Source organism: Saccoglossus kowalevskii, chromosome 9, assembly GCF_978046115.1.
Source record: "Saccoglossus kowalevskii chromosome 9, keSacKowa6.1, whole genome shotgun sequence".
Lineage (NCBI taxonomy): Eukaryota > Metazoa > Hemichordata > Enteropneusta > Harrimaniidae > Saccoglossus > Saccoglossus kowalevskii.
The window spans coordinates 8,926,038-8,950,474 of record NC_140649.1 but is presented as its reverse complement, the minus strand read 5'-3'; the positions used below and the strand labels follow the sequence as shown (position 1 = coordinate 8,950,474).

The 24,437-nt window shown below is 35.0% G+C and overlaps 2 protein-coding genes across 6 annotated transcripts in view; one reads left to right on the top strand and one right to left on the bottom strand.

Moving 5' to 3' along the window:
- Nucleotides 1-10,249, bottom strand: part of LOC100370386 (terminal uridylyltransferase 4-like) — a 35,068-nt gene extending 24,819 nt beyond the window's left edge. For both annotated transcript variants that reach the window (XM_006824267.3, XM_085503135.1), the window contains exon 1: nt 10,126-10,249. The gene's annotated coding sequence lies outside the window, so the exon portion shown is untranslated. The remainder of the gene's footprint in view (nt 1-10,125) is intronic.
- A 184-nt stretch (nt 10,250-10,433) lies between these two features.
- Nucleotides 10,434-23,640, top strand: LOC100370236 (uncharacterized). 4 transcript variants are annotated; one of them, XM_006824255.3, is made up of 13 exons: nt 10,434-10,745; nt 12,326-12,459; nt 12,584-12,705; nt 13,943-14,107; nt 14,624-14,802; nt 15,028-15,158; nt 17,880-17,912; nt 18,136-18,397; nt 18,685-18,750; nt 19,198-19,230; nt 20,014-20,046; nt 21,767-22,030; nt 22,531-23,640. In XM_006824255.3, exons 1-13 carry the CDS (start codon nt 10,627-10,629, stop codon nt 22,868-22,870), a joined length of 1,881 nt encoding a protein of 626 aa, XP_006824318.1. In that variant the 5' UTR covers nt 10,434-10,626; the 3' UTR covers nt 22,871-23,640. The 4 variants fall into 4 exon arrangements, with proteins under 4 accessions (XP_006824318.1, XP_085359259.1, XP_085359258.1 ...); XM_085503133.1 differs by lacking the exon at nt 17,880-17,912; XM_085503132.1 differs by lacking the exon at nt 20,014-20,046.
- The last annotated feature ends 797 nt before the right edge of the window (nt 23,641-24,437 follow it).

The window sequence follows — 24,437 nt, the reverse complement described above, 5'->3', positions numbered from 1 at the left end:
AAACACATTAATTACTCATTGGGTTTCGATCAAAATAGTGCCATAAAACACCTTCAAAATAAATGCTTTTACAGACACAAATACAGTCTGGACTTATTTTTAGTTTAATTAGAACATGATCCAATATGGAACAAGTGTTTAAATATTTACAAGTCTAGTTATTATCTGAAGATTATTTTATCAACCAAACCAGCTGTTTCTCTATTAATTTCCAAACAAATATTTAACTTTTGAACTAAATTGGACCTCAGTTTACATTTAGGGTGTGTGAGTAACCAGTCACATTTTATCATGACAGACACAGTGTAAAATGTCGAGTATGATACAGATTCCATGTAACGTTCAAAATATGGTGACCCCCCCCCCCCCCCCTAACGAAGTGGACTCAGTCTTGTCATATTGTATGATGATAAAACTATGAACTTTTTTTATTTTCATTGCTATAAATTTTCATAAGAGAATTAAGGGCACACAGGGGAAAAAATTATGCAAAATTCACAGCAATGCAATTTCTTCAAGGACCAAAATGAAATGCTCACTGCACTTAATTGCAAACAATGTGTCCAGCTTTAAAAACTGATATATATCTAAATTATGCACAGTAATCGGCCTCATGTTAGTAACATACAAGTCAACAGAGACAGATGAGCACACTCGTCAACACAATAGCTAATAATGCATTTCAGTCGAAATAAAACAAAACTGTAATACAGACTAAAACATGATACAAACCACACACCATATAATCATCTGTTATGACATTTGCGTCTCTGTGATTAACATGCAGTGTTGTGGAATTTATAATGTTTAAATAATAAAAATTGATACATCAAGAAGCTGGCAGAACAAATTTGCTTAACATTCCTTTGAATCTAAGCACAATGGTATTTTAATAATTCAGTGTAGTTAGAATAAATACAATTCTGCTTTTTCCCCTATGTACTCGTTTCCCATATGAGCCCAAAATTCTTTATTTCTGTGTAACTTTGCTATGATCAAAGTTGTTCATTTCATTCACTTCCTTCTTCTCGTATGTCGCAAATGACTAGTGCTTATTTGCAGGCCTTTGAACTTTGGAGCACGGGTAGAGAAGCTAACTAGATTCAAGGCCAAATTTGATAAATACAAAATATATCTATATTTCGAAGGTGTCTCCATGTTAAAGCATTATAGTTGCAGTGTTGTCACCAGTAAAGTAGAATAGGATTGTGGGTAATTTGAATAACACTATAGAGTCTTGATAGCTGATTTTCTGTTTACCACAAGAACTTGATGATTTTGAACGTGAATTTCTTCTTTTATTGTTCAATGTTGAAATGTCGATCAGAGAAAAATATGGTGTTGAGATATACCTTTACTTTTACTTTATTTAATTACAACCATCAAATGGGTATAAAGCACAGAATAAACATACTTTCACATTTGTCCAACAGGGATCTGCCCACGCTGGATGGCGGCGGTCACTAGCGACAAAAAGTTGGCGACTGGCACTATTTTATTTGTTTTTTTGATACACACAGGATGTCAGCCACTGGACAATCATTGTATTGTCCTTGTTGGTTTTAACACACAACACAATGCAAAAATTAACACACAACAAAACTTGAAAGAAGACATCGCAAAATCAACGTACACGTGTGACATCGGCCTAATGTGTTTTTGTTTTAACCTCCGATTGACATTCTGTTAGTTTTAAAAAACGAACCAGATCGGAATAAGTTGTACATCAAGATAATGGAAGGGGAGACAATGATAAATAAACAGAAGGAAGAATTACCATTGCAAGTTCAGTTGTATGTAGGATTTGTCGAGTGTAACAATAACTTGCTCACTTCACCGGCAGCAATGAGCCAAGCTGTCGTTTGTTTAATCTGCACTTGCAATCGAGTGCAGTAACATTCATTGATGTTTTTGGCTTCATGACTCGTTCATAAAATTAAATTCATAAGCTATATTCAGTCAGCGATACAAGGAATACTTATTTTTCACTATTAATGTGATTTGTGATTTACCAGCAATCCATTGGAAAAGAAAACAATTAAATTTTTGTTTCCACTTTGGCCGTAACAAACGAATGACATGGTTTGAAAAAAAAAAATAGCTGCCAGGTCAGAGGTCAATGTCTCAAAATAAGTATAGAAGTGATTGCGAAAATAAAGTGTACATATTTTTTCACTTTTATCAAATCAGATTAATTTTACATTGAAATATTTAAAATAAAAGTTAAAATAATTAATAGTAGTTAAATTGTAGCACGTAGAATGGCAAAATAAATATTAATTAGCTCGTGAATATTAATGACCTCATTAATATTAATTAGTGACCGGCACTCAAATCAGACTGGACAGAACCCTGGTCCAATCTCGCGCACTACAGCGCTATGACCTTTGTCTGTTCTGTTTTTACATTGATTTCACACATAATGTGGGATCTTGCGGTGAACGTAAAATAATCTATTCCCTCCTTTATATTCATTGTTATGTTAAGTAAGCCTAAATATTCACCCAAAACTATAGAATAGAATGTCGAACTATTAAATATACAGTCAAACCTGTCCATAAAGGACAGTCAGTGGACTGAGCCAAACTGTCCTTTATAGACAGGTGGTCTTTATATGGAGGTGGCCTAATTTATTCATTTAATCATGAATATTAATTAGGGCCGGAATTTTAAGGGAGATCATAAGCAATACATAAAAACAAACCTATAATGAATAGGTCTTTTTTAATAAAAGTCACTCATTTTCATCTGGATAATTACAAAAATGAAACCAAGTGATTCTGCCCATGGATTCATTGGTGTATTTAATGCATAAGAACGATTGTCAACGATCGGCCGCATTGGCGTTTCAGCTCGTACTTTCACACTCTCGCCAAGCAGTCTTATTCCCCAGTCTCTTACACATATTCCATCACAGGCGGTAATCAGTCCCATCGTTAGTATTGTCGATTGTACACTGTAACAAAATGCACAGGCAAAGTTGCCGTGATTGAAAAAACAAACAAGCATTAAAAATAAAGAAGCATTGGTAATAAACAAAATTGACCAAACTCATAACGATTGCTCCAACCACAGGTGCTCCAACTCTCGGTGTTGAATCAGAAAGTCAAACGAACCGGAAATGAAACACTGTGATCGTACACGCAATTTTACAGTTATTTGTTGCAAGCATCGACGTGTCAAAACTGCCCAAACGAATTTTCTCGATTGCAAATTATTGATATTACCGTTTATAAAAAAAGAGGATCAAAATAGAAAACATCTTTCGTTGAGAATAACCCCGAGATGACCCCCCAGTAACAATACGTTTTACCCATGCACTAGCTTCATTAGCATAATTTATAACGATCAACAACAAACAACATGGCGGCTAAAATAGGTCGGATTTTGCAATCCCGCGATGAAAACGAAATAAACGAATGTTTTATTTATTATTTTGTTTGGATATTTCATGTCGACAAGGTAAATAAAACATCTCTCATTTAATAAAACTGGTTCATTTTTCTTGTTTTCGAGACGGGGGGAATTTGCTCTTCATGTGCGAGATAGTCCACAGAAGTGCTGCTGGCCGGCTGGGGATCTATAGTATACCGGGGGTAGTACCGACCGGAAACAAGCTAGTTTTTCATTTCAAACTTTGAATGAAACTGTTTTAATTTGTTGTTAAAATCTTTCCAGTCTCCAGACGTTACATTCAGATGATATTCAACTTTTTTTTTTACTTTTTCGCAACTTCACAAACCAAGTTGCGTTGGTCACCCCTGTCTATTAGCCCTAAAGATTGCGTACTCGGTAATCTGAATGTAACATATGGCCACTTTCCTGTTAGCGATTCGCAAGTAGCTATTGTCTTTTTGCTGAGACAGTCTGATGAAAATGTTGGTGGTCGTTATACAAAGGTTAAAGTATGAATAGGTCTACAATAGGGTGGTCGCTGGTCCGTTGGACAGGTGGTCGCTATATCCAGTGTCTTTAACGTGTAAATTGCGAAGGGACTGTACTAAGGTGGTCGCTATGAGCAGGTGGCCACTCTGCACAGGTGGTCGTTAACACAAGTTTGACTGTATGATATACTGTAGAACTATAGAATGTCACCCACTGATCGTATTTGTGTTACGCATTCATTACATTTCCATCAAGACTACATCATGCAAGTGCACCACACTATTAGTATTTACACACCACAATGGCGATCTTAACTCCAGCACCAGCATATAACTTCTATTATCACTCATGTCTATGAGATCATTTCTTCAATGCTCAGTGTTCTCCCCAGAAATTGTTCATAGAGTCGCGGCTAATTTGCATAATAATTAGCATATAATTAGCATAAATTAACATCTTGTTTGTCATATGGGGAAATAAAACAAAACCAGTTTTTTTCCTTTTTTTCTATTTATTTTATGTACAATCTGTATACAATTATTGCACTGCATGTTTAGTATTGCAAATGTCCTGCAGAAATACTGAGTTTTCTGTTCCTTTGCTTGGCCCAGCAATCAGCAACTTTATAAAACCCTGTTCAGTCCCGGTAAATTAAACATTGGGTTGATTATTCTCATAGCTTGTCTTCCGTTTCTGTTGTTTTCCGGTTAAGGTAGAGATGCAGTTTATTTGTGAATTTCAATCAAAAATAGTTTTTTATATAGATTTTTATCTAAAGAACATTCTGTGAAAATTTGACCAATGAATTCTTATTGGAACACCGTTAAAATTGTTGTTTATTTTCTGGTTAAAAATAAAAAACACTCACACGTGGCAATGTTTATGTCCAATTGCCTAATTTGCATGAGTAACCAAATAACAGGACCTTTGATTGACAATATGCAAATCGATATTGTACGGGTCATAGTTCATTCAATTCACGCGCATGTGCAATTATTCTGAAATCAGTTCTCGCTCGCTAGCAAACCAAACATTATATTTCCTCAGCGTTTTTTCCTAATTTTTATCATTACATTATGCGTGGTGTGAAAAGAAAGAGAGGTAGAAAGAAGATTCAGATGATTTCTATGTCGGAAGATGCAAAAGCTACACTGAAGGCATCAGCCCACCGAACGAAAAACAAAATCGATGTGAGCGTCCAAACATGACTTTCCCTGAAGGCATGAATCCGAGTTTCTGATTGACTGAGAGATTTTATTTTTAAATAATTGTTCTCAAAAAATAAACTGAGCATGTGAAGAATAATTTAACATTGTTTACAGTGATAACTGCTCATTGTCGAAACGAAGCTTACCCATTCACGCTAGTCACAATAAACATCATACTCTTGAATAAGCGTCAATGACGGTAAAACTTAGAAAATGACGCCAAAATACACCTTAAAAATCCCATTTTATTTTATTTTCTAAATCCCATCCCGAATTTACGGCAGAATCTGGTCCCTCAAATAAGGGGCACGTGAGCTTTGATTCTAACCGGATATATTGCACTGGGTTGGGGAGATACAGACTTTTGTGTATCTTTTGTCCAATGGGTACCTGTACTTCGATCATTCGCAAGTTTTGCAAGGTGGTGTGACACAGCTTTGTTTGCAACCGGACGAACTCCGTTTAATTCAATGAAGCAAACAACTGACAATGCTAAAATAAATTGCAGAGGTACGCTAAAATTAATTGAAAACAACCAAATAATTTCAATGAAAAAAAAAATTACAGAGAGAGGTAACTTGATACATTACGGTAACAACTCTTTTGACGCACTGACCGCTTCTCCGCGTCTGATGTTTTGTTTTCCTTGTCATAATACTTACTGATTGATGATTTTGTTTTGATTTTTGAGTTTTTTAGCATGCAACTCGGCCACGACCTTTGCTTTTTCCGTGAAAAATGGGGAAGTTTATATCAATTTGACGGACATTCCATTTTTTTAAACTAACAAAGCACACTGTTTAGCACTCCTATTTTTTTCATTTGCCGATTTCTATTCAAAAAAATTCGACCGCTCGAAAATGCACCTTAATTTTGCACTCTTAAAACATGTCAGATTTCCAACACAAATTATTTAAAACCGGTCGAAATTTTAAAACTTTTACGTTAGGAGCTGGAGCTCTCTTCTTGCAGGCGACCGTCGACGGTAGTACAACAGCATGTTTTGTACGTACATCCGTGCGCTGATTGTCTGCGACTGTCTTAGAAAATCCCTGAATAAGGCGTTGCCAAAATCGGAAAAAATATAAAAATGCCTCCTTAAAAAACGAACAGAATTCAAATATTTCTTTTAACAAATATGTTGCAGTGGGAAAAATGGGATTTGAAACGATGAACAAAACTTCTGTGCCTCGCGTTTCGATTCTAGGATTACGCGATTATTCATTATTGTGCGTTCGCTTCCTGGAGTTGGTTCTCAATACTACATAAAAATCATCAAGGATAAATAATTTAATATCCCACTTTGTACTCTTCACGGTAAACCATAGGCTCTGAAATACTTGTAGATTTTTTATTGAAAATACATCGAAGAGAAGCCATGATGTTTTGATCGTGATAAAAGGTCACCTTCCTAGGACCGCCCCCTGTTTAATAATTCATGAGATGACGTCATATTTACTGGGCATTGCCACGTGTTTTTACCGACCCCATCAAAACACTGGTATGAATGACGTGTTTCTGATTTATATATTCAAGAGCAGTTGTTTTGGTCCAACGATTTTACATAAAATGTCTATGTCTATACGTTAACTTTCAATTTCAATAGTCTAAAAAGTATGACAAAGCAGTAATTCCTGGTTTAACGCGCAAATATGCAAATTAGCCTTTTCTCGTCTTCTATTTTTGGTGAATTCTTGGGTTTTAAATTAAAATAGCTGATAGACGCTTTGGCCATTTGCCTCGAAATTTTCACACATTATTGACAAGGTGTTCCTCCTTCAAAATGCGTCCGGACAGTTTATTACGGCGAGTGGAACAAAAATAACAAGTCCGCAAATAACATGGATATATAAATTATGCAAAAATAGAAAAGAGTGAACTTTGAGGTCATGCTGTGCAACTTTGAAAGCCGTTAGAGAGATGAGTGGACGCATTTGAATTAGTAGTATACCAAGGTATCCAGTGATGTAATTTTACCCACAAACGGACTTGAAGTTTTTAAGCTAATTTTTTTTAAACCACTTTTGTCCAAAAAAGCATATTTTTGACCCAAAATCAAAAACGCATTCTGGATATTTAAAATAAAGACAAGTTTTACAAAGTTTGTATAATAAGCTTTCAGAAAATATATAACATGTTGGATATATAATACCATCTTCATTGTCTAATTACTCAATTAAAAAGCAAGCCAAATAAACTGCATCTCCACCTTAAGTACAACAACTGTTACGAGTCACGATACTTACGCTACTATGTTCGAGCAATAATAGTTTTTCTGGCTGAAATTATTCATCTTTATGTATTTTTTTTAATCATCGATGTTGTCTGTTCAACACAATTGTGAACAATTCGAGACAACGGAGGTCTGAATTACGAATTGTCGCCATTGTTATACCATGTAAAATTGAGGCTTTTCTTCCAAGAAATAACACAAGTGTCACTTCAATTTCCACACGTTTCTTGATTAGAATTCCCGATTTCTTGATAAATATATTATTTTCAATTATGCTTCACTTAAATCATCCGAATCTGAGCACGATATGCGATCCGAGTGGGAAGTTCACGCTCGCTGGATCTTACGTGGGTGACGCTATCTTGGATTCACAATCACGAGGTCAAAGTTGTTTATATCATAAATATATATTTTTTCACATTTTGATCTCAAAAAACAAATACAATATCAAAAATACTGACAAAAATCAAAACTTGGAATAATAGTACGACTACATTTCTAAAAATAATAATGAAAATACGTTTCGTACACACTGGAAACATGTGGCTTTTGACCCCAAATGTGACTATATCATTTGCATATGAACATACGTTTTGCAAAGAGCGTTTGACACCGGGGCTTACGGCTTTGTCTTTATAGAACTGCTTTGTTTTTTTAAAACGATATCCAACCAATGAGAAACAACAGGGGATTATCCCGGGAAATTGGTGTTAATACAATGCATTTGTAGATTTAACTAGTTAGCCAGGAAACTTTACAGTCTGTGAGAGACTGAAGAAATCAGATCACGGGATAAATAATAACATCGCGGAGGAAACACATAGCGTCGCAGGCAAATCCGATCGCGTCAGGGCCCGCGACGCTGTTTTGGCCTGGGGAGAACACTGAATGCTTTTTGATAAAATTATTATGGATGAGCCAGTCTAATCAATTGGAGATTAGCTTTCAACATTGGAGCAAATACAGTATAAGCATTCACTAGGCATTGCCACCGATATATTTAATCCATTGTCTCTGTAGATTTTACTACATGTACTATTTGAAAATCAGATTGTTATAATGCCATTTAATATTTTTTTATCCTAGGCTTATAGTATAAATAGTTAATATATAAGGCCTTGCATGAAAAAAAATCTTTTAGTCTATTTGATGCCAACTAGTATTTAAATTTTGCAGGCTTAATCAGTTAAACACTAGAGGGCGCTGTGTAGTAGTAAAATAAGAGGGGGAAAAACTGGCCCATACATTTTTTAGCGAAGTGCACACTGACCAGAAACCCCAACTCCCTCTACCTTAGAATAAGTGAGGACAACAAAATGTTTTAAATAAGTAATGAGTGCCCTACCACCATGTGCATCTCATCCCCCCATAAGCGAGTTGGGACAGTCTTGATATTGTCTGGTATACAATCCGGATATTATTATTGAATATTGTCATCAAACTTAATTATAAAAAGTCAGGAGAGACAACAGTGATATTCAATGTCTGAAACTGTCGCCTGGCACAAAAAACAATTTAAAAAAAAAAATCTTAATTATCCCAAGCAGCTATGGCTTCTGTGAGTATCAATGTTCTCCTGTGATTAGACCCACGTGTCCCATGGTGTCAGGGTTTACTGCCTTCAGGCTCCTATTATGCAACACCTGTATGTACCATGTGTCGCACGTAGCGCTCAAACACCAATACATTACATTAGTAAGCAAATTTGCTAGTCAGTTAACAATGTTAACACCACTAGATGATTTCTTCAGCCAGTCACATCATGGAAGATACTATTATTTTGAGGTGTAAATAACTATTCAATAACACATTTTGATGTAAAGTTTGATAGTCAAGGTAACAACCAGGGGTAACAACTCCCAAGAGAACAGATACAATAATTTCACTGTTTTAAGTTACGGTTGGAAAAGAGACAGGTCTGGCTACTGTTAGTTTTTGAGTTTCCATCTGCTGACCACTGAAAAGTTTAAAATCAAACTGATTTTAAATATAAAAAAAAAACACTGTGTAGGAATAGCACATTGGAGTCTGCCATGTTTAACACTTGTGATGCATTCGTTGTTTGTTACGGTACAGTGTTTTATCCCTGCCTAAACATTAACGTGTTGACAAAGTGAAAGGAAACTAAATAGTATATACTGTTCAACACCAAATTTAGGCCGACCTAAAACCTGTCCACAATAATTAGAAGTGGTATTCATAAAGCTGATTAATGTATTTGATTGGAAGGAACAATATTACGAATTGACCTAAAAATTTGCATATAAATTATAATTCAATATTATATTTTTTTCTCAAGAAACTAGGATCAGAGAATCTAGTAAAGATGCTGTGGACGATCTGCCAATGACAGAATCATAACAGTAGCTTACACTATTTACATAGTACATCGAATATGCGGCTTGTGTACAGGAAATTGTAAAAAAAAAATCACAGCTATGGTTGTGTTTATTATTATTATTGACACAGGTCATCCACGATGCAAGAAAAAAACGTGAAACACATTAAAAAAAACAGGGATGACACTTCCACGATGATTCCAAAAATTGTAGTATAAATACATCATCCATATTGTGCACTTAACTTGTACGAAAAATAATAAGGAATCACGCCGAAATAGTAGCACGGTAACAGGGTTTCGGGACACCTAAATTTCAAAAACAAATCACGCGGTCAATCACATTTCACACTCGCACCGACGGTACTTACGACGGGTTTGTTTAATTTCATAAAAATCGTATTCCGATAGTATATAATCGGTTAAGTAAAAATGAGGATGCAGAGAGGAATAAGACTTACCAGATACGGGAGACACTGTCGCTATGATCCACTATTTCAAAATAACTACAACGGCCGAATAAAAAGAGGCAATTTCCCAGAATAATTGTTCAATACAGCCGCCATATTGGAAATTCCAAAGCAGATTGGGTAATCTGGCTCGTTCACTTAATTTAATTAGGAAACTTAAGTTTTGTTGAGTAGTAAGATAGCAAATCTATTTATGTCAATAAATACTAGATTATTAAATATCATAAACTTCATGATACTGAGTTTAACCTATATTTTAATATTTGTATTATGTGAACGCATTTATAATTATAATGTCACGAACGAGGATGTGGCGTTGAAGGTGCGAGGTGAGCTTTCGTCCTGATCATCTTTTTGTGTTATGAGGTTCGACGATTAAACGTTCATTTGACGTTGATCCACTAAATGCAAAAAGCCATCTTGATATCTGTGTGAAGTTGGACACACAAGAAAGTATTTTCATTTGGAGTTCCACAAAAACAAACACCCAACATGGGTGCAACGAAAGTGATACAAGTCACCAATGTGGCTCCAGGGGCAACGTTGGAACAAATGAAGACGTTGTTCGGGTTTCTCGGGGACATCGAAGAGATTCAGCTATTTCCACAGGAGTAAGTAAACCTTTTACTGTTTTGGCTGAATGTTCATCTGGCGTAGTTTGTATACGATCTGATGGTTACCCAACACTCGAAATAATAATACTGAATTTCTAGAACTCCTCGAGTCTCGCCATGATCGAGACGAGCGAAAATACAAGGACTGGTAAAAGTGTCATAATAATAATACCACACTCTACAATTATCGTGACAGTAACAATAATGTACAAGTCAAAAAAGGTATATCGTACCGTCTTGAATTTTAATCCAATCGTTTCAGATTTTCTGTTTCGATTGTACAATCTTGGGTTATGATGTTATGTTATGGAGTTTTTAAACTATTCCCAAAATGGGAACATTTTGTGAAACAGCATGCTCTCTCATGTGTGAGGTAACATTTGTAAATCGCAGACGATATCAGTAACTAAAAATTAGAAATCAAGTGACCTCGACCCCTATCCTGTTCGACCCAAGACACCTCGACCCCAAGTTAGACACCTTGACCCCTTACCCCCTAGTCACTTCGACCCCAGTGGCCGACACACTCGGGGAAAGTATGATATTGTCGTACAGTGTTGTATAATTCTTGGGTCGAAGTGATGCACAGCTTGTAACTCCGAGGGTCGAAGTGACTAGGGGGCAAGTGGTCGAGGTGTCTAACTTGGGGTCGAGGTGTCCAGGGTCGAACGGGATAGGGGTCGAGGTGACTAGAAATCAAAAATTATGCCTCAAAAAAGGAATTTTGTTTCAAGCAAAAATTCAAGACGCAAAGCATGCTACAATGTATATACAGACTGGTTTCAAATGTCCCCCCTTGTCCTGATTTTTATTTATTTAAAAATTGCTAGAAGTGATGTTGAAAATTGAATAGCTTGAAGTCTGTTTAAATATTCTAAAATCCAGTTGGCTGGTAGCATTTTCAACTGTTTTATGATCTTTGTCATCAAATGTTAACTTCACTGCCCAAGGCCAATTTCTGTGCTAGTTCATGTTCTGTGTCATCGTTTATTAGTCTGCAACAAGCACTGTTTACATGAAATGCAATCTGTTTTGAGACTGGTTTATAGAGAGACTCGCTGTGATATTATAATCTGCTGTTAATGGAACAACACTCATGATAAGACACCCATCGGCAAATACATTGATGATCATGTTTGTTACTTCAAATAAGTTGAAGAGCACCAAATGGTTGTTTTCCTTTCAACTGCGAGATCTCACAGATTGAGAGGAAAGACATGGATCAAACGTCTGCCACAAAAATTGAATGATTTGTTTTTTGAACTTGAAAGTCCAAAGGCTAATTTTTGACAGGGGAATATTGCATTTAGATACCGGGATCTTGCAGTGAAAGGAAAATGGTCTATTGCTAGAAAGCAAAGTGCACAAAATCTGACCAATGCAATCTGTTTGAATGTTTCTTTTCGTTTCAAACAAAAGAGTTGTCAGTTATTTTTATATTACAGAATTACTGGTTATCCACAGGAAATATATCTTTGTCATTCATTATTAACACATTCCACACAAGTACATCAGTATATAGGTTGTATTTCATCTGCCACTGTAATCTCAATACTCACTTTTGTGTTTTATTTCAGAGATTCCATAATCCCGGTGACATCACGTGTATGTTTTGTGAAGTATGAGGATTCAACATCTGTGGGTGTAGCCCAACACTTGACGAATACAGTGTTTATTGACAGGGCATTAATTGTTGTGCCATGTGGAGATGGTAAGTATTATGATAACCAAAGTACAATATTCATTGGCACACACAAATTTGTCTCTCAAAATAAACAAATTTTAAAATAATACTGTTAAAAAACATAACAGTAGAACTTGTTATCTGTTTTTAGGTACAATTCCTGATGAAAGCAAAGCTTTGATGATAGCAGCCCCTGCCAATGCAGTTGCTGGTCTGATGCCAGCACCTGGAGGGGGTTTATTACCGACACCATCACAGTCAATACTCGGACAGGTATGTAACACTGCATGTGTAACATTGTTGACTTAAAACTTTGTTTGCATTATTGAAAGTAACACATTCTATAGTTTGTCTATAATGCTGCAAAATTGATAACAACTTGAGTAGTTTTCATGAATTTGTAAGTGTATATAGCAGTGTTCTCCACAAGGAGTTTAAAAGGGGCGCAACGCAACACCCCTCTTCAATTTGTAGCATCCCTCTATTTATCTTCAGCGCCCTCCTTTGTTTTCGGTGAACAGCTGTTTCACGAGTCCTGGAAGATGTCCCGACGACGTTATTGGGAGACCTCTTATTACGGTAATTGACAGGCGATAAAACAAAGAACTAAGAGACGGATAGTGGCATAGATGACAACTAGTACAATAGATTGGATGTCTGGGGAAAAACTGGCTGAATAAATAAACAAAAAACAATGGCTAGACGCGTGAAGTGATTGTCACAAACATTGCGTTAATTCCCACGTTAATCTCACCATGGGAGCGTCAAAACAAGTTCCCTCAACATTTCTGAATTAGCTTAGATACTTGAGAACAGAAATCCAGCAACAATTTATTGGTCCAATTGCTTGTTACTTGCCTTTAATTGGCGAAAAGTAAAAAGAATCATCTAAAGAATCACCAAAACAAAACGTACGGTAAACATTAAAAAACATGGATGACACGGTAGCTGGTTTGACCCTTGACCTCAGTACCCACAATACAATTTAACATAATGATACATTTATTCACAGTCATCGGATTCAATTTTTTCTTTTGAATGGTAATTTTGTTATGTGAAAATATTTTTCTTATTATTACTTGAGTTATTCAACTATTACAATATGTCAATGCATTTATAAAATTTATGAAAACAAAAATACTTGAAAGAAATTTAAAAGAAATGAATGAAAGGCTAGAATTTCACATCTTGTTCCATTACAAAGAATAACATTATATTTTTTATCTGTCGAAGTTGATATTTTTTTGACATCTAGTGGTTTAATTTATTCATCAAAATAATTCAAGAACATTATTATAGTACTTGTACGCAGTATTTGAGATTGATGTAAATATAAAAGTGCTAAGAATTGTCTTTGAAATTTTTGATTAGTATGCTAATTATATGCAAATTAGATATGCCAAATTAGCACCTCTCTTCAAATTTTATTTGTGGAGAACACTGATATAGTATGTGAATATTGGGGCGACATTTTCGTTGAAACAACTATAATATTTATTATTATTTTTAGCTTCCACTGGCTGGATTAGCGGGTGCAGCACAGATTACAGCACCATTTGATCCAACACTTGCAGCTCTAGGTTTGCCGCAGCCACCACCGCTACCAGGAAATGTTGATCCTTCCAAGATTGAAGAAATACGTCGAACAATCTATGTCGGCAATCTTGATTCTCAGGTAAATGGAATAGTGTTTATTAGTCATAGTATACTTGTATATAGCTTTTGTAATTGTAAAGCAGCATGAATATATTGTATGTTAGTTTTTCAATAAAACATCAAAGAACTTTGAATTCAATTCCCACAGAAAAACTTTCTAGCATTTCTTTGTCAACTCATGGCCTGTGTTGAAATAAATGACAATACAGTGTCAGGAACTTGTATTATCATTTCTGAGAGTTTCCAGTATAATAATTGCACTATGGAAAGATTTCCCATGATGCATTGCATATGGGCAGCAACATGTTCAAATTCAGCTCATGCTGCCTTAAATGTATCTATGGTAATTTAATGCATTAATAAGTTTCTGTTACAGGACTACTAAACTTATTGTGCAATGAAGCCTAAATAAAAGGTCATTTTCAAAGATAGTCAGTATATGTAATATATATGTGGGAGGAACTGGTATAGGTGTGATTTAGACAGGGTTCATTTTAGACGGCCTTTAATGTTTTGTCATTTCTTATTATTTCAGACTGTCACAGCAGAGCAGTTGTTAAATTTCTTTTCACAAGTTGGAGAGGTTAAATACGTACGCATGGCTGGCGATGAAACTCAACCCACCAGGTTTGCGTTTGTCGAATTTAGTGATCAGAATTCTGTTGCTGCTGCACTGACTTACAATGGAGTCATGTTTGGTGGAAGGCCCCTTAAGTAAGTTGTGATTCAGCACATTTCTAATAGATTAATGGATCTGTTTATACATGTATGTCACTAATTTTTTTTTATGATTTATAGAGATACAAGTAAAGTAGAGGTATCTATAGTTCAATTTTTTATCCCACAATTCTTTGCAAAATTCAATATGGAGTTAACACATTTCTTCCCTATATAAATGGACTTTCAATAACATCAGCTGTCTGTTTCTCCTACCATCAGAATCAACCATTCCAACAATGCCATTGTCAAACCACAAACGAAGACGCCAGAAGCTGCCGCAAGAGAAATGGAGGAAGCAATGAAGCGTGTAAGAGACGCGCAAGCCCTGATCCAAGCTGCCATTGATCCAGGTGTGTTTGTTTGTGTCATTCTTGTATTGTTATCTCCAGGTTCCCTCAGAGTATTTATGTTGGTAGTCCAAAATACCTGTAATACTAGCTGTAAGCATGCCACCATGGCTATAGCTGGATGCGGTTTTAATTTCATGATCATGCAGAATAATAAATATGCTGCTTAGAGAAAGGGAGAGAATATTTGTTCCCAAGAAAAAACAAGACATTGTTTAACTTTCAAAAACCTTTGTTACTTGCTAGTTGTTGTTTCCAATTTAAAAATCCTTTCCTCATTGCCACTGCAGTGTTCGCCCCAGTAAATTGTCTCAGGATTGCGACTAATTTGCATATTAAAACTATAGCGCACAAACTTGTACTGCTCCCTTAACCGCTTTGTGCATCATGTACTAGTAATTTACATACTCGTGTTTAACAGTAAAAAAAGTGTCCATTTCCGTCAATCTGTTTGTAATTTATTTTTCGCCCTCAAAACGCAAGTTAATTGTGCTTGCTAAACATCCCCACTGCATTCGTGTCTTGATTAGTAAGTAAATAAACTTAACAGATGATTATGGAAATGTGCATCTACAGCAATTTTGGGTCTTATTTACTGAAAAAATGTGTCGTCAATAGTCAGAAATGTTGTCATCTGACCATTTCGGCACACCTTTTTCCAGTGGTGTATCCACTTCAAAAGACATTTACAAGTCGTGTTAGATTTATTGATCCAGAATAACTTCTCAATTTCATCATCGCTTTCAAGCAGTCTCGAGATTGACAGGATTCTAGCATAGCGTGTTTCTGTGTTTGTTAGTCTGCTTTCAATCTTAATATGCAACACAAACCAAGCTTCCTAATACCTTTCATTCATTGTCGGCAATTCTCAGTGCTGTTTCTGTGTGAAGTTTGATGTGTAAATTAAAACACTGGGAATAGTAAATATTTATAACAGTCTGATAATAATTGATTACCCGTAGATCAGTTGACATGAAATGATTTGTTGTGGCATGCCCCGAATATCAGTGTAAATGGCACGAGGTAGCAGCCCCTGCTACCCTAAAGGTTTCTGAGATCACTGCAATGTAAATCGCTTGTCTCCTGCACATTGTCCATCTTTGTTGTCACCTATCTGTTTTGTAGAGAAGGGTCATTCGTGGCAGTGATTAACAACTGACATCTGAGTTTCCTTTCAATCGAGTTGCTCAACGTTGAAGTAGAAAAGAGTGCCATGATGTCTATGTTGCTTTAATGTCAGTTAACTTGTTTTGTTATTATTATTGTTTTCTGAATTAATTCATCTATCACCTTTTGAGAAGGGAGAGAATGCTTTTTTTCTGTGACTATTGTAAAAGACCTCAACTTGATTCTAAGCTTACAATCCCCCCAAAAAAATGCTGGTATTTCAACATAACAAATTCCAATTGATTTTAATGTCACATTAAATATTAAATTTTGTTAATGAAATATATAGAACTAGTTTCAAATAAAAACACTACCCCATTGCTGGATGCAGCAAATGTTCACAGTAGTGTAATCCGGTTTCACGGGTGAATAACTCTTGTTTTTGAGGTGTTACAAAATTCATTATTACGCAGTCGTGATTATAATAACATACTAAATATCTATTAGTTGGTTTCTATCAAATGTAAATAAAATTTATAATATCATAAGTGAATTTTTCAGTTGCACGCAAACACTCAATATGAAAGTACAGGTTTTTCCATGCACAGGTCTAAAACTATGGCCTTTCATCTAGTGGGTTAAGCTGGTTATTGACTAATCAGAATGTTGGTTGGTGCCAGCCAAACATAATTATACATAATTTTGAGTGATTTGCCAATATTGCAGTATAATTTTTAAAAACAGAAAATAAGTAGTTTTTGAAAGTCAAATTGAAGAAAGATGGAGTTTAATTCCTTCCTTTAGTTTACTATAGAGATTGTATTCTTGAATGGGTTCATCAACTATAAAAAAAACTTTAGGTGTCTGCAAAGATGGAAATGTTCTGAATGTAATGTAATTGCTAAATTAAAATACCATCAGTAGTTTATTATTGAAACAATAGGTTACTACTAATACTATGTTCACTTCATTTTGTTCATGTTTCCTGTCATGTCTTCCTTCTTTAAATGTCCTTATGTCTGGTAGTTTATGTTTATGTTATTGTTTTTTTTTTTTTGACAGGTATATTATGTAATTGTTTGTGCCGTCGTATATACATGTTGTTTGTTGTCTTCCTCTGCTACATGTGTCGTATATTGACACTTCAACCTGTTTGTCTCAAGCAGTGAATTTGCTTTTCCATCCATTCAAATTTTGCCCTCCAGCTGATAATTTTTTTAGGCAAAAAAAAGGCTTTGCAAAAAATGCGTCTTCTTAGGAAATACAATAAATACCTAACCATACTACCAAATGCGAGAATAAAAAAAAATTTGAAGTTTCCATCTGACTTTTTGGTCTAAACAAGAAACTTCATCAAGTTAAACAATCTTGACAGTTGAAAAATGAATGTGCTTACAAGAGTTGGGTTGGTCAATTTTCAGGATGGAACAGTTAATTTATTGTTTGTGACGTTCTCCACAGGAAGTACTGTATTTGCATGGCATGCACCTTGCCGATTGCTGAAATGTTCGTTTACAGGGATTTGAAATGAGAAGGTGGCTGACTTGCTCTTTGTATTTCTAAAATCGTGTCTCGTTTCCATCATGTGGCCATCTCAATTGTGTTTTTATCTTGTAGAGCTGGATCTGAAGCCAGACTCAAGTAATACTGGTAAATACTTGTAATAATTTATCCATCTTGCAATTACGTCTTAGAAAATGATGTATGTTTTTCTTCCATACGCCTTCCCTGCCTTGTGTGGACGTCATCCTGGAGAGAAGTAGCAGGCGTAATTGTCAGGGTCTCAACTCTAAATAGAAAATTACTTGAATGAATCAATCTAATGATGCTCCTTTTGTTTCTTTATATATTTTCCCTCTGTCTCATTTCACAGTGTTTGAAACAGATATCGTACCCTTGATCAAAAGTCGAACTCGCTCAAAATCCAAAGAGAGACGCAAAAGGTCGCGCTCTCGTTCAAGACGAAGATCTCGTTCACGATCGAGACGAAGATCTCGTTCACGGTCAAGAAAAAGGTCTAGGTCGAAGATTCGCCGTTCTAGATCCAGAACACCACCTCCAAAAAGACGTTCTCGTAGTCCTCGTCGTAGGAGGTCTCGCTCACCGAGTAGGCGCCGCTCAAGGTCAAGATCAAGGTAATTTTTATTTCACGTCAGCCAGTGGTTGCCTTATTTCTGAAAAAAAAGCTTGAGACAGGTGTGATGTAGATCTCAAAGAATCGGTCCTATCTTTTTTCCCCAAATTTAATAAAAATCTGATTACATTAGTATGTACATTGTATATGGAAAATATTTGCTATTTCTCTTTTTCTTTCTTAATTTTACTAGCTCTTCAAACATTCCAGTGTGAGCCCAGGATCATGTGATTTAAAAATAAAACAATGTTTTGCAAATTGTTGTTAACTGTTATTTTTATTTTTCAGAGATTATAAAAAGTCGCGCACACCACCTCGGAGTTACCGAAGCCGCTACTCTAGAAGTAGAAGCAGGTATGTCCATGTCCTATTTGACATTGCATTGTGATCTATAATATTTTTGATCATGTACGCTCATTACATGTTGCAATATACTATTATATACATATTGTACATTTGCTAAGCTCGCTTAACACACCCCTGAACATGCGAGTGTCCAGTAGTACTGTATTACATTGCCTTAGTCTTACAAATGAAATTCATTTCACAATTATGATACAGAAAGAGACCACCTGTCTTGAATATTTTAACAGTATTATGCAAATTTGTATGCAAATTGTCTACTTCTACCATCATTCAGATCAGTCAGTATTTTTCATTTTCTCACATAATTTTAGACAACAGACTGAAATTTATCAATTCGATGCCACGTTTCTCAAATTTTGCAAGCAAGTGGTATAATTATCATAACTTGGTGCATATTTTATTGAGTTTTAATTGATTTGCATTCTATATCCACAGCCCTGTTAATGGTACAGGGAATGATATCAAACGGTATTTACTCGTGTTTTATTTTGTACTTTGTATAATACATTACCTTTTACCGTTGTTACACTGCTTTTACTTAATAATACAGTGTTATTAGATTCTCGTAACCAGTTATTTCTGCATTGCCAAATTTTACCATTAGTGATTGGGTTAGGCGTAGATGGAATTAAGTCACCTGAAATGTGCCTCCTGTAGATCATATCGTCGTCGAATAATAGCAAATCATGTAGTTAACAAGACAATTGAAAAAAATCTTTTAAATCGATAGTTGTGTCCTAAAAATTTAAATCAAGTTAGTCATCTGTGGCAGCGAAATTAACTTATGTGTTAGTTTTATTTCTTGCCACTTTTTATTAACAAATGTTTAATTTGCAGCTTGTGTTAAAGTTGTCAGAGAAACTTAATCAAACAAATTTAAACTACTCAGAATGATGGCAATAAATTGAGAGGAGACTTAATTTTTTTCAAGAATAACAATATGTGCCCCATTTTAATTTAAATGATCATAATAGTCTTCGCAATAATGGCATTTTTAACCTTTTTAATGCCAAAGGCAAACATGTAAATTTGCCCACATTTTTTTTTTGAAAATTTTGATCGAAATCAGCAGCTTTATTTGTTGAAATTATTGTTAAATTTTGGCATTGAAAGAGTTGAAAAGCAAGTCTGATTTTGAGTCTCAGTGCAGCGAGTATAACATTTGAGTGCCAGTTTAGTGTTATACAATGTTCATTTTTTGCATATTTTATCCAATTTGATTGAATAGTATTTACATTTATTTGTCCACAGTCCTGTTGTTGGTACAGGGACAAATAACAAACGGTATTTATTTGTGTTGTATTCATTCACTTCGTGGAATACATGAACTTACATTATAAGAAAGCTTTTTGCACAGTTCCAACTCATCCTCCCTTTTGTCAGCACATTGAAATTAATCTTACATTGAGAGCAACCAATCAGTGTTTATGTAACAAATGGGCATGGATTTGTGTGATTCAAAATTATTGGTTGAGTGAGAAATCCTTCTTAGAAATACTGAAAAACGTTTTGCAATATCACTTCTGTATTTATGTTTTACATTTGGAGCCAATAACCACATAAAAAAGGTCTTTCACTGATAAAAAGTCAGTGATGGCCAGTGGGTGGCCATTATGTTCCTCCTGCAGTATATGATTTAAAACATTCACATTAAATTTTATACACAAAATTAACACAAAAACTGACATTGACCCTTCTAAGTTCTCTGGTTGAAAGTGAGAGTTGAGTTGGAACTGTTTTAAAAGCTTCATGAAATGACAGTGTACATAGCAGGGCTAAATGTTAGCCTTTCCATACATTAGTATACTTATCTGTTCATATTACCAAGTCTCATGGACCACTTTATTAAAGCTGAAACTTGTTTTTCAAAAAAATTCCATTTTTGTGCACGATGTAAACAATTCATAACTAGTAATTTTGAAGATTTGATTCTATGTCACAATGAACCTTAGTCGACCTTAGGTTTTACTACTACAAAATTTAGCAGGGCTAAATGTTAGCCTTTCCATACATTAGTATACTTATCTGTTCATATTACCAAGTCTCATGGACCACTTTATTAAAGCTGAAACTTGTTTTTCAAAAAAATTCCATTTTTGTGCACGATGTAAACAATTCATAACTAGTAATTTTGAAGATTTGGTTCTATGTCACAATGAACCTTAGTCGACCTTAGGTTTTACTACTACAAAATTTGAGGATTTCTTGTGAACTACAAAAATCGTGGCAATTTGGAGCTTGAAGTATTAAATCGATTAGATCAGATTTTCTGCTACCAGTTAGTTTTTATAATTATTTGCTTTTATTAATATAAATCTGCTTACAATATTTCCTGAATGATAATAAATTTTGTTGAGTATTTATTCTTACAAACTGAGCATTAAGCCAATAGAATGATATACATGACAATACTAGCATGTTACAAACTGACAATTATATAATATGGTATGCTTTCAAACAAACTGCTCCACATTGTGTAGTACAAATCCTCACTACTACAACGTGCTTTGACAATGTGCTTCTTTCTTTGTAAGTTAATTTTTCTTCTCTTTTAATATCTTTTTAGAAAATTGTATTTAAGATGTCTATACAATGGGAAATTATGTCCATTTTGTTCAAACTTAAAGAAGAAATTATATTAAAGATACATTCGCAGGAAAAATTGCAGTCATTGATAAATACATAACCGTAGATAAACCTATTACTTTAAAAAAGTGCAGATACATGTAACTAAACTCAAATTCACTCCTTATTGACTGCCACTAATGATTAAGTACAATATATTGTTTATTGCTTGTGGATAGCCATCATACTTGCTTATTTAGTTTGTTTTTTAAACACCCATATTCCAATTATTTATGAAGTCTTCTGAACCAGACTTTTTTGAATTCTGTTACACACATGAACTATCGCTGGTTTTAAGTTTACAACTGCAACATTATGACAGTCCTGTAATATCTTAGTTTTTATTTATTTGGTCTCTATTTCTGTGGTGTTGTTGTAGGGATCGTCGCAGACGAAGTCGTAGCCGTTCCAAACCGCGTAGATCGAGATCTCGAACCAGAAGATCCCGAACACCTAAAAGGAAGGCATCAAGATCACCTAAGAGAAAGACATCCAGATCGCCAAAACGAAGATCCAAAACTCCTAAACGAAGACCATCCAGATCACCAAAACGTAGAACTTCCAGATCGCCAAAATGCAGAACATCAAAGTCGCCAAAAAAGAGAGCATCTCGATCGTCTTCAGGCTCCCCAAGGCGAATGAAGTTAGTAAACAATTAATTGACCTATTATTTCACAATTTTGAAAATTAGAGGATATATATTTTGTTTTAAAATAAAATTTCTTATGAATTGTGTAAATATTGTCATAACTTAAACATTCTGTCTACATTTAGTTATCAATATTTCAAGAAAAGGTACTGTTTTGTTGACCTTGGGTGATGGTTTTGATGTATGCAAGATTTCTTTGTGATATAATTTAAAATGGCCGACTGGTAGCCATTTTGAATTTATCATTTCTCGGACATGCTTTTTTTTTGTTTTTTTGCATACTCACAACTTTTAATTATAATGTACATTTGTCATTACTTATAATTCACACAAACACTAAAAGATGGACGGGCACTATCTCGTCAATAACTGGTTTTGTTTAATGTGACAAAAGTTGACTCAAGTAAAAAAAGGAAACTGAATGGTGGTATATTGTTGAATCTTTGGATTCACAGCTTTTCCACTCAGGATTACAATTTACATTTCTTCTCCAGGCGCAAAAAGAAAGACAAAGAACGTGATCGCAGCCGGGAACGAGAGAGAGAGCGTGACCGCGAGCGAGAAAGAAGCAGAAAACACAAAAAGGATAAAGAACGTGAGAGAGAACGCAAAAAGAGTAAATCTACAGATAAAGATGTAAAAGTTACTGTTGTACGAGATTATGACGAGGAAGAGAAAGGCTATGATAGTGACAAAGAGAAAGAACAAGAAAATGGCTCTAAAGATGAGCAGGAACCCGAAGACATTCCCACCAGTGATTATGCAGAAATAAAAGAAGAAAAAGAAAGTCCCCAAGAAAATACTGAACAGATGGACATGGATCTCAGCGATTAAATTGATTCTGTGAATAAATTAAGGCGTCGCATACCCGCCATATTGTGTTGACATTGATGATCTCGTACATTCCCAGAAACCATTAGCCGTGTCACTTCTTTGGGGGGGGGGGGTGCTTTTTCCAAATTCAGACACACTGTCTTAGTAATTTTTTTTCTAGCCAGCATGCTTTTTGTTTGCTGAGAACATTTGAGTAACAGATTTAATACTGAATAAGGAATGATTTTAAGCAACAATATGTTTTAGACCCAAAATTTCCAAGTTTAGTTTGTCTCCTAGAACTAAAGTGGCACCAAATCAAAGGTAAATTTTTCATGTTTGATCCCATATTGTCAGAGAATCTTAAAAACATTTGCGATAAAAGTTCATTGCAACTCGTTATTTTTGTTAGTCCCATGTATTAGAATACATGTATATCATATTGCTTTACTGGAAGCATATCTCTCATAGAACCAATAATGTGCTGAATGTGTTCATCTTTTTTAGAATATCATCATCAGCTTTTGAATAAATGATGATTGAAGGAATGATAGAGACCTTATATGAGAATGGCTGCCAAGATCTCATTAAGAATACTGAAACTTTGTTTTTTCACTCTTGAAAGAATTCAACGTACTGTAATTTGTTACCTGGTCAAATATTCTAAAATGAAGTTACTGTATTTTTTTGTAGAAATGCACTGTCGGTTATTTGTTCATCCCCATCACATCAAGAGCAGTGTCAATTTTTTGTTGAGTGTCTCGAAATAAAAAAAAAATAAACTTTACAAATGTGTATCATGACTGTTTGCTTTCAAACTTGGCATCGAATTAGCCCCTGCCCCCTCACGAATTGCATGTCTATTCAGCAGATAGTACACTGACAGTTTTTGCTATTTGTCCAATATTGGGTGGATGGTGGCAACATGATTTGAAATGGAGATGTGTAATTTCCTTTTGTACAAGTGGCCATAATTATTGCATGATTCTTGTAGCAACTAGTATTATCTGGATGGCAGTATACAGTTTTTGGAATTTGGATGTAAGCATATTTTTTCTATTAGCACATGTGCTTACATAAATGAGTATTTCAATGATCTACCAGGGTAGTATACCATTGTGTATAAACATGTGCACTTCTAATTTAGCAAATACTGCACACTTTTTTTTTAGTCCCCGTTCGGACGCAGTCCGAAAACGGGGACTTATGTTTTGACCTCCGACCGTGCGTGTGCGAGTCCGGACCTGTATCTTAGAAATGTCTGGACCAATCACAATCAAACTTCACACATACATATACATCATACATGATATACATATGCACGTCAATTTGTTTCATGATCTGATTCAAGATGGCCGAATGGCGGCCATTTTTGTGCTAAAAAATCCTAAAAATCAACCATTTCTCGGCTATTTACAGATAGATTTTCTTCAAACTTGGTATATACATTAGACATTATGGGACCTTGATGCAAATAATTTTGTTTTTCCGATAAGATTCAAAATGGCCAACTGGTGGCCATTTTGTATTCATGAATGTGGTTCTTGTGCCATATCTCTGACTTGCTTTTACTGATTAATTTTTAAAT

Bases quoted from the DNA above. Each gene is read 5' to 3' on its own strand.
- LOC100370236 (XM_006824255.3), top strand. From the start codon at position 10,627: ATGGGTGCAACGAAAGTGATACAAGTCACCAATGTGGCTCCAGGGGCA. The intron at 12,460-12,583 runs GTAAGTATTATG...ATCTGTTTTTAG, and splicing joins TGTTGTGCCATGTGGAGATG to GTACAATTCCTGATGAAAGC. The intron at 14,803-15,027 runs GTAAGTTGTGAT...TCCTACCATCAG, and splicing joins TTTGGTGGAAGGCCCCTTAA to AATCAACCATTCCAACAATG.